The sequence below is a fragment of the Ictalurus punctatus genome, chromosome 5 (genome assembly GCF_001660625.3).
Source record: "Ictalurus punctatus breed USDA103 chromosome 5, Coco_2.0, whole genome shotgun sequence".
NCBI classification, from domain to species: Eukaryota; Metazoa; Chordata; class Actinopteri; order Siluriformes; family Ictaluridae; genus Ictalurus; species Ictalurus punctatus.
The window spans coordinates 4,700,095-4,718,424 of NC_030420.2; the positions used below are offsets into that span (position 1 = coordinate 4,700,095).

Consider the following 18,330-nt stretch of genomic DNA (forward strand, 5'->3'; position numbering starts at 1 on the left):
TGGACAGGGCCTTAGATCATTGCATGAGAGTACACACCTACGCCTCATGCTAACCTCTCATTCAGTACTTTTCACATTAACACATGTTTAAAGGCAGCAGAAGTCGTCTTTAATTTTCTGAGCTTCGTATCCAAACTGAACTCGTGACGTGCGGCTCACCAGGCACTGTCTCAATGAAGAGCGATTGCACCGAAAACGCTTTTCCCACTGGCTATTCAAACCATTTATAGTCGTTTATCAACATTATAATGAAAAACTTCAGGATCGTTCCCAACAGTAGGGGCCTGGGAAGGAAGAGAGGTCAAAATTCAGTCAAGTCCAGCAGTTCCCAAATCATGTAGGATGATGGATGGGATTGGCTTCAAAAGCCCCAAACCCTCCTTCAGGCCTTGGGGAGGTGTGGGATTCACAGGACTTAGGCTCTACAACATATTCCAAAAACAAAACAAACAAAAAAAAAAATCAGTCTAAAGAGTCTAAGTTCCCTTCCAACTATTTGATTTGTTCATGTCCTATAAGGTGACAGCAAGGTCTGTAGCACCCAGCCCTTCCTCCAGCCACTGGACGGAAGGCCCGCGGTTGAGCGCGGCTCTGCGGTGGATGCGCCTCAATCGGAGCACGTAGAGCATGATGGAAAGGAGCACCACCAGGAAGCAGGCCAGGAAGAGATAATGATTGTTCATGAAGGTGAAGCCACGGTGCCAGTGCGAGTGCGAGCCCTTCAGACTCTCCTGCTGGATGTCCCTGATATTACAAAAAAAAAAAATCGGGGTTTAATATTAATACAAGTGTCTCGTGCTACATTCATTTTCAAAGTATTATTATTATTATTATTATTATTATTATTATTTCATAAGAATTATCTTGGACAGTTAGCTAAACTAGGCGTGTATCTGTTTACTCCAAATATCTGTATCTATATGATGAGGCCCTTGCTCAGGATGAATGAATGACATTAATGTTAATGAAACTGCGGGTCCTTTCTTTGACCCGCAAGCTTCTTATCTGACCACTCGCTCGCACCCGATACTCTACTGATGTAGCCTTACCTTAGAGGTAGGAAGCGTGTGCGGTACAAAATGGCTCCCAGAGTCCACTGCACCTCTTTATCATAGACAAGCAGAGCCGTTTTCAGGTTCTGGTAGCCCCGAGGGAAGGAGAAACCTGAGTGGAACACCTCATACACCCATGCTGACTTAAAACACTGGTACCTGTGGAGAGACGGAGAGGGCAACATACGTTACCTCTAGTTCTTTTAGTGCTCGTCATGGTTATATATTATTTATAAACTGTGGATGGAAATGGTACTTCAGCCTGTGCAAGTCTGCATGAGAGGCATAAAGGCCACGGTCAAAGCGTTCTCTCAACATTTTCCACTGGGTGGCGCAGTAGTCCTGAAAAAAAAAAAAAAAAAAAAAAAAAAAAAAAAAAAAAAAAAAATCGATCAAAATGTGTTCACAGAAATCCCAGAGCAGGACCAACTAAACTCTCATTTAAATTTATGTAGTATCTTTACTAAGCACAAGGACGTTTCATAAATCCTATATTTAAACACTAAAGAAAATGACAGAGTGGTCTAAGCCTACCTTTGCAGCATTTCCGTATTTGGTGGAGTTGTAGTCTCCGCCCATGCGCAGCACATCCTCTGTGCAATAGTAAAACTCGGAGAAGCCGTAAAACTGGCTGTTTGTGAAGTCGATGGGGGCTTGGTAGACACCGTTCAGAGAGGTGCTGGTCTCGTTGGTGCGGTTGAGGAAGGGCTGAAGCTGCAGGCGGCACTGCTCGAAATCTCCACTCCCACGCAGGTGCAGCTTCTGACCGGCGGGACCCACCTCGTCCTGGAGGTCCAAGGGCAGGCACGGGTCGAGCACAGGGGTGTCAGGAGTCTCACCACGATGTTGATCCAGCAGCCTAAAAAAAAAAAAAAAAAAAAAAAAAAAAAAAAAAAAAAAAAAAGTTAGACATCAGGGCAAGAAATATGCATCATTAGTTGACTAAACCACATTTGCCATCAATACCTGAAAGAAACGAATATTCATTCCTGCCTCACAAAAAGTGCTGCTTTGTTAAGCAGGTGATTTCAAATTTCGCAAAAGTGACCCGTGTAGTTTTTACTTGTTTTGAAGGCGAGTGCTGCCGATGAGGTTTTCCTCGTATCTCTGGCGTGCTGCGTTCCCACCGAACCCCAGGAACGTCGAAACGTAAACACGGTACACATGTTCAGTGCGATGAGCGTCACAGCCGAGGTTAAACTCCGCCAGCAAATTCTTAGCCACCTCTTCCTTTCAATGCAAATGAAACCACAAACACAGGCAAATCAGACACGTGTGAGCTTGCCACGTGGTACGTAAAGGAAAAATAAATAAATAAAAATCTACCATCCTTCCCAATGATGTTAATACATGCGCACTACAAGCCATAAGTGCCAAGCACTGACGTTAATAAGCATACGCTGGTACACTGTTTGTTTTCGTGTTAGCACTGCTAAACTAGCCATCTTTAAAACATTTAGGAGAAAAAATGGAAGGCAAACTCATCATGCCCTCCAGCCAGGAGAAGTAATGCATATAAAAAGCTGTAAAAAGTACATGAATGGAACAACCTGCTCCTAGACGATCAGATGTTTTAGCGAAACACCAGCCTGTTAGTGAAGAAACAGTGTAAAATAAAGCAACCTGGCAGCCAAAGTTCAAATCAAAACACACTGCAAAATGTCATAAGGCTGATCATTTTCTCTGGAAAATAATTACGCCTTATACACAACCACCACACGGCAGACAGATTTTAACCCAAAGCCTCAGCACTACAGGCCTTCTCGGTCCACAGGGAAGGGTAAGATACGATAACCAGGTACCACAAAGACAAGAGGAAAGCATGTCAGTGACCAACCCAAGCTTTTGGCTGTAAGAATAAAAATTGTTGTAGATAATAACCTGTTTTTGGGAAGCAAAGCTTACAGTTTTGGGCACTTCGTATGCTATCTGAGTGGAGACGCCGCCCATGTCCAATACTCCGGCCGTGCGTCTGCGCACCAACGTCTCCTGCTGGTCTCCACCGGGAACCTGCACCTCCACGACTTCGTCACCTAGGAAGACACCATGATGCAAGTGCACAGTTAATAAGAGATGGAAAAGTACAGAAGAAGAGGGGGGGGGATATTTCTAAACCAGAAAGCCAATTCAAGCCAACCAGCAATTAATGGGGCCAAGCACCAAGACCGGTACATTTGGACATCTTACATAGCTTATGTATAATATATTGAATGCAATTACACTTGAAATGGCACCAAGGCTTTGTATGATTTTGTACCTAGCACAAGTATCTAAACTACTAAAGTAACGCTCACGAAAAACATTACAGGAAACAGGCTTAGGAGGCCAGAACCGTTCTCACCAAGACAACAGGTACATTATTCCAAGACAAAATATTGAATGCATGAACCACTAAGTTAATGGGAAGTTAAAAGGCACCTTAAAAGCTTTATTTTTTTAAACCCTAGCGTTATGAAGCTTAAATCAGGTGCTGTGTGTCAAATTAGAAATGGTGGTATGACACTTGAGCAACTGAACTAAGCCAAAGTTCATTAGTATGCTTGCCTTTTTATTGACGATATCTATAGTAGTAGTGTAGTATAGTAGTAATGAAGCCTGTAGTCACTCAGCTTATCAGAAAGAGGCCTATAAATTTACAGATCGGGGGGGGGGGGGGGGGGGGTTATTCAGGGACATTAAAGGCAAGCAGAGATAAAATCTTGCTGGTAAACTTTTGCCTAAAAATAAACCACAAAGAAGGCAGCTGTAAAAGATGGCCTTGGATGCAGGGCAGTGTTCCCAGCACACTGTATTAAGATAAGACATGTTTCAAAATCCAGGTACAAGTCAGAGCTACATTTTAGGAGTAGAGAACACAGTGAATCATTCGATGATCTCTGCAATGAAGAGCTGCAATTCTTGTACAGTTCGTAGGAGAAATCTTACAATCAGCATCATAACCTCAAACATTTCATCCATCCATCTTCTATACTGCTTATCCTTTTCAGGGTCACGGGGAAACCTGGAGCCTATCCCAGGGCACAAGGTGGGGTACACCCTGGACAGGGTGCCAATCCATCGCAAGGCACAATCACATACACATTCACACACGCATTCATACACTACAGACATGCCAGTCAGCCTACCATACATGTCTTTGGACTGAGGGAGGAAACCGGAGCACCCGGAGGAAACCCCCGCAGCACGGGGAGAACATGCAAACTCCGCACGGGGAGAGCAGAGTCGAACGTGCTCAAACATTTCATTATAAATCATTATGTGCTGTTTAAATGGAGTATAGAAAATGGGGGAAATTCTGCTTTTGGATGAAAATTAATTTCAATATGAATTGAATGAATTTCAAAAGTTCAATGTGTTGGAGAAGCAACGGTTTCTTAAGGGCAGCAGGTATGAAGCAGAAGACTTTTGGATACTGGTCACGACCTTGGATTTGTGGATGTAGAACCAGCATCAGTGAGCGATACCATCCGTTCAAGGCCTGAATATTTATGAATTTAAAAAAAAAAAATGAATTTAAAAAAAGGATTAATCAAATTTATTTTATTTAAATATGGAATTTATTTTAATTAAATGATCTTTGGATTTTCATTGCCAAATCGTACCAACTAGCTAGATCTGCCTTATTGCTCATCCTGATTTCAGTGAAACACCATTCAAACTACTAAAAAACAACAAACACTGTGACACTGCCTTGATGTTTGACGTGGGTGAGGTTTCTTATTTGCCATGCAAAGTCAGACCACGCAAAGCAGTTAAATGGCACAGAAAACGTGATTTCTGCATTGTGTATATAAATTAACATAAAGCGTTTTTTTTGTGCAATTTTATAAACTACAAACGTCAACCTTTCAAGTTTTCAGTGCTTGGCCCCCTACCAGCCAACAACTAAACCACTACTATACTCACCATCGTCCACATGATTGAACCTTCCCAGCACAAAGTTAATCCCAATCCACGCATACACACCTACGAACAATGACATACCAGGACAAATCAGTGCCCTGAATACATAATTAGCTGAATGTACTTTAACATTACAGGTCAATTAATAACAAGCTGTCTCACCTTCCTGCTTTCCTGAAATGACTTCCACGTGCGAGTCGGAAAAGAGGAAGTTGAAATTCACAGGAATATCCGTTCGCAAGTCCTCCAGTAGCGCCTCCTGCTGACTAAAAGGCAATACAAGGTATAAATAACGCTATAAAAATAAGGAACGCTATTGTTATTCACAGCGACTAACAGAGGAGTCCGTGCGAAAGGTACCTCTCGGGCAGAACCCTCATGCCTGCAGTGCACAGTATGTATAAAGGAGTTTCCTGGTGCTTGGCCTTGGGGATGTGTTCAGCAGCAAAGCTTAGCAGAGGGTACATGTAATCGCTGGCTTTTCCTGGTGTTGTTGCATATTCAGAAATACCTGCAAAAAACAAAAAGAAAGAAAATAAGAGGTAAAACACATGGTTACTTTTTTTTACCGCTTTACACTTTGTAAGATGTAAAGACGGTTTATTAAATGGTCAAACTGTCCCGTTCTTCTACTTTATCTCCACACCGACCTGGTTTGATTTTCATGACCACCGGTTTGCGGTTCTGGTCTCTCATTTGCCGGATGTCCAGCAGGTCGTGAGGATTTCCGTTGTGCCGAGGCCAAGTGTACACAAATACGCGTGAGCCGCTGCTCCCGCAGTCCACCACCACGCCGTAGTTCAGATTGGGGTTACTCGTGTCGGTGGCCTCCATGTCCGTCACCCGTGACAAACGTCTGGAAGTGACAAAATGTTATCAAAATATCTCCATATGGATAACGCTAAAAGTAGCACACACTAAATCCTAAAAATTATTTAATTCCCCACACATGATGTGTCCATCATAAAAAATTTCAACATGTTAAAAGAAGCCGACCTGTGATAGTGCTTGTCTTGGAGCCAGATGTTGTGACCTTTGCCTGTGACCAGCAACAGGTAGAGGAGACCCGCAAGCACCACCACTGCACCGAGCAGGAGCAGCTGCCTGAAGGAAGGGAGCATGAAGCGGGGGAACACGGCAGGAGAAAAGCTGAAGTGCCATGATGCTGGAAACAAGCAGGAAATACTGATCCTGTGGGAGAAACGGATACAGGAGAAATGAATAAACGATGACGAACCGATGAGCATGAGTGATGCAGAACTGGACTCCTTTCACGTACTAAAGAAACGATGATCACAGAACATTCATTTTATAGCTGTAATCAAATTAGGCCAGTATATGGCCAAAAGTATATGGACACCTGACCATCACACCCATATGTAGTTCTTCCCCAAACTGTTACCACAAATGGTAGAAGCCCGCAAAGATTCAAAGCACAACACAATGATTCACTTTGAGTTACAGTCATCATGACTTACCAGTAATGAATTTTAGAAGACTTAGAAGTAAAGAATAAAGTACTTTGGAGGCATCCTGTTAGAGGAAAATGATCAAGTGGAGTTACTCTTACCACCCCAAAGAGGTTTATCAATAACTGCACACAAGTTTTTTATTCCTCTTACACCACACAAATGTGCCAACGAATATCTTTTTTTTTTCCCATTAAAGAACGATGTGTACTTTTTATCCATTTGTAGTTATGTTTAATGTTGCGGAACATCCACGAAACAGGTTAGTATCTGTGATCCAGAAATATGTTAACTATCTAGAAATACAAGATAAAGTGGTTACTGACGTCGAACGAGTAGAAGATGTATTGAAGGAATGTAGGTAGTGTGGGTGTTGTGTAGCAGGTCCAAGCTATAGTCTTTGCTGGTGTCCTAGTTGAGAGCCAGAATGGCCTCTGGGAAAAAGGGAGCTCAGTGCACATGGCACGCTCAGCTGATCGTACCACCCTCTGGAGAGCTGCCTATCCTGCTCGGTCCTGTTCCCAAACCGGGCTGTTATGCTTCCCATTAGGAAGTGTTAATGTGACAAGGCCATAACAGGTCCTGCATGGCCAAAAGGGTCCCCTCTCTTCATGCTGAAGTCCACTATAAACTGGAGGAGATTGTTCTGTTGGCACCAGTTCTCCAGGATTTTTCTCCTCCAGGTAGGCCTTCTCATCGTTATCAGAGATCACCTTTGCCCACCACAACAGTGTCGTCAGCTAACTTGTACATAAGTGTACAATGAATACAGCAGGGGGTCCAGTACTGCTTGAGGTCTGTCTGTCTAAGGTAGTTAGGAGATCCACTGGCACAGGGACGGGCTAAGTCCCAGGTCCTCCAACTTGGTGGTGAGTTTGGAGGGAATTATAGTGTTAAATGCTGATCTGTAGTAAAACAAACAGCTGAGCATTTTGACATAATTATCTACAGCAAGCGGTGCTGGATCATGATACTGAAGGACATCAGCCATCAGTACAACGGACTCGTCTTTCCGTTTGGCTCCAAGGAAGCGCTTCCGCTTCTTTAAGGCCAACACAGAGAATGAAGAGGAGCTTCTTCCTACAGGCCGTTCAGACCCTCAACCAGGTCATCACTAAAGGCTAGAGCTTGGACTTGTTGTGCAACACCCACGACACCTACATTGCTGTTAATGTACCCGTATTACCCCTTATTTATAAATATTTACATACATACATACATACATACATACATCACCAATCTACCACCAATCTTTTATATCCCTTATATTATATATTTTTTTCCCTTTCAACTTGTATAGAAGTAAGTTCTGGTTTATGTCAATTCTATTTGATGACACAGACATTCGGAAAAAGCATTTCACCGCACGTCGTACTGCGTACGGTTGTGTGCAAGGCCAGTAAAACATTTTAATCTGAATTATGTCACGCACATTAACATCATAAAGCCCTGCTGTTATAGAAAATTCATCAACACCTGTGGTATCATAAACTGTATGAATAACTGTACGATTTTTAATAGTCCTTTGTGACTGTCGCTTGTCAGACTGTACGAACACGATCCTCGCCGTAAGCCACGTCACACGGTAGGACCTCAGTTGTCATTAATGTCGGACTGTACGACGGTCAAGACACAAAAAACGCACGCAAGACGACGACTCGTACGGACTAGGAGAAGCCACACTACAGTACTCTGCCTCAAATCTTCTGACACTGCCAGGATTTAATCGGAGGAAATATTAGATCGGAGAACGTGTCGACCTAGCGATCAAAGACTAGAGTTTGGCCTAGGATTATAGGAATCTTTTAGGATTCTCAAAATTTGTCTCAGACGACCAAAATCGTACAGCGTGAACCCGGCTTAAGATTTTGAATCATGGTAACAGATGCTGTTTAAAATAAGTAAGTAAATAAATAAATAAAATAGTCTCATGGACCGACCTACCTTCCCATTGTGTAATGTATCCAATGGTAATAAATTCTGCAGGAGCTGTAACCTTCACACCTTTGAGGAGATCTCCTCTAAACAGGAGTTCTCCTTATGGGCTGCCATCCTCAGCCTGACAGTGGGGGAGCGAGAGAGAGAGAGAGAGAGGTGATGGAAACAGCAATGCTGTTAGACTCAACTTGAACCTGTAATAAACTTAGCCACATGTGAAGGAAGACGTGGCAACAAAAAAAAAAATTAAAAAACACACCCTGCTGCTCACATGATCATCTTCCACATGTTAGAGCACCTCGGCACGGTGCCAACATATGGATCACATAATATTTAAATAATACCTTTAACACATTTCAAATAAAACTGGGCTGATATTTAATGAAGGTAAAATAAGAAGTCAAGCTATTTATACATTTGAACAACAAACACAGATCTGGCAACGTTGGAAAGCCGGAAAAACAGTTAGTGTATTGAGTATTTCTAATACTAAAGTGCTCAGTAATGTTTGTATTACTTTTATTAGTAGTATTTTATATTATATAGTATATTGTTTATTACTTAAATTCTTGCTAATGTCCCAATATATAAATACCCAACGCTACATTTGTATTATTAAATGCTATCATTTCTCAAAACAGAGCATTATATTATATTATATTATATTATATATTATATTATACTATACTATACTATACTATACTATACTATACTTGCTGTCGTGAACAACTTCCTACAAACCGAGGAAGGCAAGCTACTACATTATTACTGTCGTTGTTATTGTTATTAATAATTTTTATCATGAAGGTAGACTAGAAAGTAGTGACTCTTGTAGCTAGCTAAATAAGTTGAAAGCGTTACTGGTTAGCTGCCCAGGCTAATGGTCTCGCGCTGAATTACGTAAACTTTATCTTAAGTTACCCACCGTTGGCCAGATTAGCAGCAGCTAGCTGTTCCATCGCGGGAAAAGCTGAAAAGTCAGTGTCCTAAATGATAAAAGCCGGGTAGGAAACATCTAGAAATGTACATCCGCTTAATAAACGAACGGTGGTGAAATCCAGTTCCGGCACTGCTGCTAAATGCTAATGCTAACGGTATAACTTCCGAGTCGACAGAAAGCATGTGCGTAGACGAATAGTCGGCCAATGCGCATGCGCAATTCTTTGACACCCTTTATTGACAGCGAGGCACGCGCCGATGTTTAACGATCCACGTCAGTATCAGTAGGAGTGACTGCGATACAGGTTCATCTCAAACTATTAGAATAATTAATAATTATTAATCATTCATAATAAAAAAGTAGAACTTTCATATATTCTAGCTTCATTACACATAAAGTGAAATATTTCAAGTCATGGAAATGAAAAATCCAGTATCTCAGAATATTAGAATAAAGAATTTATAATACAGAAATGTCGACCTGAGAAGAGCTCTAATCAGTTAATTAACTCAAAACACCTGCAAATGTTTCCTGAGCCTTTAATCTCTCAGTCTGGTTCAGTACACAAACACAATCACGGGGAAGATGAAAGTAAATGTTGCATTAGATTTGGAAATCAAGGTCCCAGAGTCTGGAGGAAGAGTGGAGAGGAACAGAATCCAAGCTGCTTGAAGTCCAGTGTGAAGTTTCCACAGTCAGTGATGATTTGGGTTGCCATGTCATCTGCTGGTGTTGGTCCACTGTGTTTCCTCAAGTCGAGAGTCGATGCAGCGTCTACCAGGAGATTTTAGAGCACTTCATGCGTCCATCTGCTGACGGGCTTTATGGAGATGCTGATTTCCTTTTCCAGCAGGACTTGGCACCTGGCCACAGTGCCAAAACTAGTAGTAACTGGTTTGCTGACCGTGGTGTTACTGTGCTTGATTGACCAGCCGACTCGCCTGACCTGAACTCCATAATCTATGAGAGACACCAGACCCGACAATACAGACGAGCTGAAGGCCGCTATCAAAGTAACCTGGGCTTCCAGAACACCTCAGCAGTGCCACAGGCTGACTGTCTCCATGCCACGCCGCATTGATGCAGTAATTTGTGCAAAAGGATTAAAACCCCAACCAAGTATTGAGTGCATAAATTAACATACTTTTCAGAAGGTCGGCATTTCTGTATTATAAATTCTTTATTCTAATATTTTGAGATACTGGATTTTGATTAACATGAGCCGTAAACCATAATCCTCAAGATTAAAACAAAAAAGGCTTGAAATATTTCACTTTGTGTAATGAATCTAGAATATGTGAAAGTTCCACTTTTTTAATTAAATTACAGAAAAAAAATACTTTTCCACCATGTTTTTTTTTTTTTTTAAATGCACCTGTAAACGTTTTAGCAGGGTTTAACAAAATGATCAGCCAGTCTTCTTTTGGTTTAATGAAATAATCACAGAAATACATAGAATGTTATGAAGTAGAGAGGCTGGGGCTGATTTCTTTCTTTGCCCAGCTCCTTAGATTCGATCTCCATTTGGGCTGATATTCTTTAGTCCAAAATACAAAATTATTTATTCTATCTATCTCTCTTTTTCCTGTAATATCATGACCAGCCGTCACTGCTGTACCAATGGCCACAATAATCCCAATCACGTGCAATAAATCAATAATTAAATATATGATACATCATCATTAAGCATCATAATGTCATTTTTATTAGAATACATATTACATATTACTCCAAAGGCCACTCTTTAAAAAGAAAGAAAGAAAAAAAACCACATAGGCTGTATTCAGCGACAAGCTTATCTAGTTATTTGCAACAGCTGTTTTCATTGTCCTGTGTCAGGAGTCTTCATCACGTATATATACGTCCACCCATCTTTTACGTTGCCTTCCTAAAGAGAAACAGACAAACACAATAAATCTTTGGATTTGCCATATCAGAACAACTCCTTCAAGCTACACAAATATTGTACTGGCTTCATTTAGAACAACATAAATGATGGAGAAAATAATTATTTATAGACTGTAGGCTTTTTATCAATAGACCCTAGACTGGGGCGTAACAAATGAACAAAAATGCTGGGGAAGGCGGGGATCTGGGGGGGGGGGGGGGGGGGGGCAAGAGCAGAGCAAGATAATGACTATAGAGATGTAACCATAACCATTTTGGTAGCTTATTTATATTGGAAGGTGATTCTTATTCAAAGTAACAATTTAACCTAGTGCAAATAAATCCTGGCGAGTACAAAAACATGCAAATGAAGGACACAACCATCTCTATCATACATAAAAATAGGAATGGCAATGAAAGAGGAAAGAAACACACAGCCTGAGTCGACCCAGCTCTCTCTCCAGCTCCTCGTCGGTGATGTTAGTGTCAGGAACGGAGGGCAGAGAGCGAAATAAAGTGTCATCCAATACACTGGTGTCTTTAGTAGAGACAGGGCGATGTGGAATCTCCGGTAGTGTTAGACTTGTGTCTGGAACAGTGTCTTCCAATAAAGACTTGAGCTCCTTCTCCAGCTCTTCTGATTCTCCTTCAGCTGGGATGAAAGCAAAGTCATTATCGTTACACTACTCACATTGAGTGGATTATAGGTGAGGATTTCTGCTTCATTACACAAAAACCATCTCTCTTGTTTTAACACTGCACATTGTACTGGAACTGTAGGTACCAAAAAACTGTAGGTCTATTCTTTTACTCTAACATCAGCCAACTAGAGTATCGTGGTTTTTGGGATCTGCTCAAGAGCAACTAATGGTATTTGCCGTCTATACGATACAACATCTTTATAATTTGATTTTTGCGTTTATAACATTTGTGTCATGTTATCATAGTGTTTATAACTATTTAAACCATCTTTGTTATTTTATTGTTAAGTATAGCATCCTTATAATCATATTTTTGTGTTTGTAACATCCTTTTTATGTTATTTAAGTTTTTTTTTAATAACATTGATATAATCCATTCATCTATTTTCTGTACCGCGTATCCTACACAGGGTCGCAGGGAGCCTGGAGCCTATCCTAGGAAACTCTAGGCACAAGGCGGAGGACACCCTGGATGGAGGGCCAGATCATCGCAGGGCACAATCCCACACACATTCACACACTACGGACAATTTGGAAATGCCAATCAGCCTACAACACATGTCTTTGGACTGGGGGAGGAAACCGGAATACCTGGAGGAAACCCCCCGAAGCATGGGGAGAACATGCAAACGCCACGCACACAGGGTGGAGGCAGGATTCGAACCCCCAACCCCGGAGGTGCGTGGAAAACTAACACTGCTAATGACATTTTTAAAAACCAATCATCAATGAGACTTTTTGTCGGTCATTTTGTTGTAGCTAATATAAACAGAAAAAGTTAAAGTCAATGTTGAATTTAACAAATCAGTGTGACGGTTTCACTTGTCTCTCAAGTTCTTCTGCTTCTCATTTTTTGAATGTGCAGTGGAAAAACAGCAATATTGGTCCCTTTGGTGAACTTAATGGTGACATACTTGAGTCTAAAGCTCCTCCAGCCAGAGTCTGGTTAACTTCATCCTGAGTGTCACACAGCTGAGAGGAAAGGAGAGAAGAAGAAAAAAGGCCACTGATGTAATCTCTGTGATAGAATACAATTACACATGGACACACACACAAATCTCTCACCTCCTGAATCTGATCAACCAGGTTCTCTGCTCTCTCAACTGTTATGCCCTTCAGTGAAATTCTCAGAGCTGCTACGCCTGCCTGGTATGCCTGCATCACCTACAGTGAGAGCGCGCGCACACACACACACACACACACACAGTATTATCCTCAATCCAGAAAGTTTCAAATTATATGAGAAAAAACCTACAATACGCTGGATGCAAATGTGTTCACACAATTTCAATGTAAATCAAAAGAAATGTGTATTTTACCAGACGATCAGTCTGTGAGCTCGCTATCCTGTCCAGGATTCCTTTGACTGTTTCGAGCTGAGTGTACAGCCGATCTGCCTTACCCTCTACACGCTTTTTACCCCTTAGACATCTTAATGCCTGGGCAAGAGAGAGACACCGAGAGACAGAGAGGCTGTTTATTAAAACTCTGTTAGCAGTAATCAACAGATAAACATCCTTAATAGACAAAAATATGTCAAACAAAAAACATTTTTTAAAAAATGTTTACTGTAATAATATCCTCATACCTGCGACTTCTTTCCCTCTTTTAGCAGAGCCCTTGCCTGTTCTTTACATCTGAAAATATAAGTGATAAGACAAATGCCTCAATAACCAAACTCCAATTCAATTTATATTACAAACGTACAGCGCAAAAGTGTTAGAAGTAAAGCGTCTATTGTGCTGTACCTGTATGACAGGTAATACTGGTATAGGTGGGCAGTGCTTAATGACATTTTGAGTATGTATCTATGATTGTGGTATAGTAATGAAAAAGCTAAGGAGACAAGGTGCCTAGTGACTGAAGCTGGTACTAAATGATGATGGGGGTTGGGGCCCCGTTAAAACAGAGAGGTGGGTGGAAGGCAGCTTATCATTAAGAGGCTACAATGGGAGAAGTGGCAGGAGTCAAAGACTACGGGATGTGTGGGAGGGGTCAGCCAATATTGAAGGGGTCAGCCATTACTGGAGGGGTAGAAGGGGTCAGCTAGTATGAGGAGAGGTGGAAGGGGTCAGCCACTATGGAAGGGGTAGGAGGGGTCAGCCACTATGAGAGGGGTGGGAAGGTTGAGCCACTATGGGAGGGGTAGGAGGGGTCAGCTACTATGGGAGGGGTAGGAGGGGTCAGCCACTATGAGAGGGGTAGGAAGGTTGAGCCACTATGGGAGGGGTAGGAGGGGTCAGCTACTATGGGAAGGGTAGGAAGGGTGAGCCACTATGGGAAGGGTAGGAAGGGTGAGCCACTATGGGAAGGGTAGGAAGGGTGAGCCACTATGGGAGGAGTAGGAGAGGACAGCATTTATGGGAGGGGTCAGCCACTATTCATTGTGCATGTATATATAAATGAACCTGAGTGACCTGTCAATCTAGCAAAATGTTATTAATTTATATAAATGAGTTTGACTTACTTCTCCACTTCTTGCCCCAGGGCCTCAACTCTCTCTTCCAGCAGCTTCTCGCTACGTTGGAGCTGGTAGATTCCCAGATCCACCTCACTGACCGGAGACACGCGGCCCTGTCCTGCCTGACTGAACTTCACCAGCTGGACAGAAGAAGATTTAATGCAGAGTGTTGTACAGAAAACAAACTAAACACACATGACTTTGTAATAGGAGCTGCTATGCTGTGCACCTTTTCCTCTTCATGGAGCGAGACGGTGACATGTTTCTCCCTCTGGAGCTGCAGCAGCGCGAGACACAGTGTGGTCTCATCGGGACAGATATGAGAGGAGAAAGAGCGCAGCTCCTGAAACAAGAGCAGAGAGCGCCCCGCGAGAGGAGAGCTCCGATACGCAGCCATCAGTGCTGCAGCCTTCTCCTGTAACACGCAGGAGAATTAACATTATTATACTGGGCACAGTGTTTATGAAACCAGTACTCATCCCGTAATCTTAAACCGCTAGGAACTTACTTTAACCAATTCGATTACCACAAACGACTCCTCGAGTGGAACTCGCCCACTGCCCAGTAGAGCGGACAGCGTCCACTTCAGAGGTCTGACTAACAACAACCCGACGCCCCACGACAGCCAGCCGGAATCTACATTAGCAGCAAAGTCGGATTCTTTCTGCACTTTACCGCTCCTGTAAGGGAAATGCAACCATAACCATAATAGTAATAAGTTACTTTATTGATAGATTTTCTTCTGTTTTAAATGAAATATCTCACTTTATTTCATTATAATGCTTTTTAGATTTATAACGAGATGTTTCGGACACACAGAAACTCCTATTCTGTTTTAATATTCACACTTATTTACTTGGCACACATTTATTTGACTTAAAAATTGTTGACCACGCCTTTAATGGTCTCACTCAACGGCTGAGCAGTGCTAGGATTTTTATTTAATCCTAAGGCAGTAGTGAAATAAATAAATCAAATGTATTCAGCTTTCCACCACTGTTCTTCTTCTGCACTTTTCAACCTTTTTTTTCCACTCTACAATAAAGAAACGAGCTAAGTATTAAGTATACGAAGCGGTATTGCAGTACCTGATCATGCTCTGTATAACGGTGCTTAGGCCCAGAGGAACGCTCCCCTTTCGCCGAAAACTTTCATTCAGGTCCTGCAAGCTCATGCAAACAGATCCGTGCTGTCTGCAGCTCTGCACCAGCAAAGGCGTCCAGAAGTTCATCTTGCTGTCCCAGTCAGCCGGGTCGACCTCTCGGTTCTCTTTGAAAGCCGAGAACAAGAAGGCCATCCGTTCGTCATCTTCCCAGTCAGAGGGAAATTCGGAGGAGGACGTCCCGACTTTCTGCTGTAGTGAAACTGGCATTGTGCTACAAAAAAAAAAAAAAAAGTTAAGAAGTTTAGTGCACATCATAATACACAAGGTTGATAGTATGGTTGCTAACTCTCAATGATGGAAAAGCTTCATCAGCGTATAACGACAGAATCTCATTCACAATCAGTCTAACGCGGTGACATCACTGCATTAAACGTCCCTATGTTGGTAAAAGCCTATCTCTTTGAAACTCCACCCTCTTCGAAAGGAATAAACTCCAACCATTCATCGCTCAACCAAAGGTTTGCTGGAAAAGCAAAAAACAAACAAACAAAAAAAAAAACACACAGACGAATCATGTTTGCTGCAAACAATCTGCTAAGGTTGAACAAGACATGCCCCTAGGGGTGGGACATACATATTCAAGCCAGCATTTAATTGGACAAACACAAGAGTAGTACAGGATGAGTCATGAGAAATTTTTTGATTGTTTTCCTGGAAGCGATGAACTATAAAACTATAATAGAAATATCTCCAAAAACTTTCTTTCTTTATTTACATTTTATTTTCTAAAAACCTATACTATCTAATTATGTCCATAATACTAAACGACAGGTTTGGTTTTAGGGCCATTTTAAGTGAAAGTAAATTGTGTATAAGGAGCAGGGAAAGAAATAAAACTGCGGATCATATAGATTAACACAGTAAAACACAAAAGCGTTAGATATTATTACAGGTCCATACATTATTATACATGATGGCAAATAAACATCTCAGTCGGTTTGATCAGTAATGCGATCAGTATAAGCATACAAAACTACAAACTAAGTGATTGCTATACAGAGATAAAAAACACACAATATGGCTACTGAGAGGAGAAAAACAGATTGAAGCTATACACTAAATGCAAAGGTTAAGTATTTATATCAACTAACCTTAATTTTACGTTTTATATAAGGATTAGTAGGTAAACTAAGCAACATTAACGCCTTCTTCCGGCATCTCTGCTTCAGATAGGTTGATAAAAACCTTCATGTTTATTCACAGAAAAAAGAAATCCTAAACGTCAAAACGAAAATCTCGTCCCCGTTTTCCTGTTATGGTGTTTTGCTCGAGCTACATAGGTCGAATCCTGACTTATTATTACGAGCACTTAATCCGCTGCGAAATAACGTTTTCTACACCCTAAGTAGTGTGCACTACACGTCCGATAGAGAGTCGTTTGAGTTTCAGCCAAAAAACCCGGAAAACAGCTCAGCGCCTTCTTCTTCTTTTATTCTAGTCGTTTATTGGTGATGAAGCGCCACCTGGCGGTTTGGAGTAACGACAACTGCAGCGCTAGTAAAGATAAACCACTCCCCCACCCATCCATTTTCTGTACCGCTTATCCCAGTGGTTTTCAACGTGGGGGCCACGGCACTCTTGGGGGCCACCAGAGGGCGCCCGGGGGGCATCAACAATTTGGTGTGAAAAATAAATTCTCACTCTCAGACAACCACACACTCACACAATCAATTCCTGATGTAATGTAATGTAAAGATGCAAGATGTAATTATTAATAATAAAAAAAGGGGGATATATTCAGAAGTCTGTATTTTTAACGTGTTTTAAAGACATCTTGCAAAAGGGGGGCCTCGGTCAAATGTTAATGCCATTTCGGGGGCCTTGCCCTGGAAAAGTTTGGGAACCCCTGGCTTATCCTACTGAGTTGTGGGAGCCTGGAGCCTATCCCAGGGAGCATGGGGCACAAAGTGGGGTACACCCTGGACAGGGGGCCAATCCATCACAGGGCACACTCACATACACATTCAAACACCCATTCATACACTATGGACACTTTGGACATGCCAATCAGCCTACCGTGCATGTCTTTGGACTGGGGTGGGAAACCGGAGTACCCGGTGTAAACCCCCGCAGCACGGGGAGAACATGCAAACTCTGCGCACACAAGGCAGCGGTGGGAATCGAACCCCCGACCCTAAAAAAAAGTCATTAAATTGAGCAAAAAATAAGAAATAAGAATAGTGAATATGAAGTATAACTACAAGGATAAGCTTAAGAATACAATAGGTGCACATTTTCTGCACTGATTTTCACTGCACTATGGTGCCAGATGAGCAGTAGGCCCAAATCCCTTATTTTTGATGATTAAAAAAAAATATATATATATATACATATCCCCCCCCCCCCCCCCCCCCCCCCCCCCCCCCCCGAAAAATAAATAAATAAATAAATAAAAACCATCAAAAAGCTTCTAATGGTTTCTACTACAAATACCATTACAAAAAATCAGCAATAATTAGCATTATTGGTCCTTAATGGTATCCACTATACATAACATGCCACCAACAGAAGGCAGTAGAGACCCACAGGGACCATTAAAGTTTTAAACTTTAAACTTTACCTGCATTTGGTGCAGCAGTTTGTAAATGATTCTCATGATGGACATTCAGCTGATTGCAGTGGAACCTGTATAGGTTTTGCTACTGGGGTTAGAACAGGGAGACTATAAGTGAGTAATAAGAATCGCATAGTTGCAGTAGATTTAAAAATATATTTAAAAAAAGAGAGAAAAAATACAAAGAGTGCGAGAGAGAGAGAGAGAGAGAGAGAGAGAGAGAGAGAGAGACGACTTCAGCGAGGAGGAAAATTCTTTCT

General features: G+C 41.8%; 2 protein-coding genes and 1 long non-coding RNA gene across 4 annotated transcripts; 1 reads left to right on the forward strand and 2 right to left on the reverse strand.

Annotated features, from left to right (window-relative positions):
- Positions 1 to 86: 86 nt before the first annotated feature.
- On the reverse strand, positions 87 to 9,474 carry entpd4 (ectonucleoside triphosphate diphosphohydrolase 4). 2 transcript variants are annotated; one of them, XM_017467666.3, is made up of 13 exons: positions 9,288 to 9,474; positions 8,369 to 8,483; positions 5,952 to 6,146; positions 5,606 to 5,811; positions 5,316 to 5,466; positions 5,118 to 5,221; positions 4,959 to 5,018; positions 2,958 to 3,085; positions 2,116 to 2,282; positions 1,587 to 1,911; positions 1,309 to 1,394; positions 1,050 to 1,211; positions 87 to 744 (listed from the first exon to the last, which is right to left on the reverse strand). In XM_017467666.3, the coding sequence occupies exons 2-13, from the start codon at positions 8,374 to 8,376 to the stop codon at positions 513 to 515; spliced, it is 1,824 nt and encodes a 607-aa protein (XP_017323155.2). In that variant the 5' UTR covers positions 8,377 to 8,483; positions 9,288 to 9,474; the 3' UTR covers positions 87 to 512. The 2 variants fall into 2 exon arrangements, with proteins under 2 accessions (XP_017323155.2, XP_017323154.2); XM_017467665.3 differs by having other exon boundaries at positions 2,934 to 3,085.
- A 1,510-nt stretch (positions 9,475 to 10,984) lies between these two features.
- Positions 10,985 to 16,840, reverse strand: chmp7 (charged multivesicular body protein 7). The gene is made up of 11 exons (XM_017467668.3): positions 16,608 to 16,840; positions 15,440 to 15,727; positions 14,860 to 15,031; positions 14,581 to 14,766; positions 14,358 to 14,491; positions 13,479 to 13,527; positions 13,210 to 13,329; positions 12,956 to 13,054; positions 12,805 to 12,862; positions 11,625 to 11,841; positions 10,985 to 11,190 (listed from the first exon to the last, which is right to left on the reverse strand). Exons 2-11 carry the CDS (start codon positions 15,721 to 15,723, stop codon positions 11,178 to 11,180), a joined length of 1,332 nt encoding a protein of 443 aa, XP_017323157.1. The 5' UTR covers positions 15,724 to 15,727; positions 16,608 to 16,840; the 3' UTR covers positions 10,985 to 11,177.
- LOC128632833 (uncharacterized) lies at positions 12,306 to 12,977 on the forward strand. Its single transcript, XR_008396411.1, has 2 exons — positions 12,306 to 12,568; positions 12,756 to 12,977. It is a non-coding gene; the product is annotated as an uncharacterized LOC128632833 (long non-coding RNA).
- Positions 16,841 to 18,330: the final 1,490 nt, after the last annotated feature.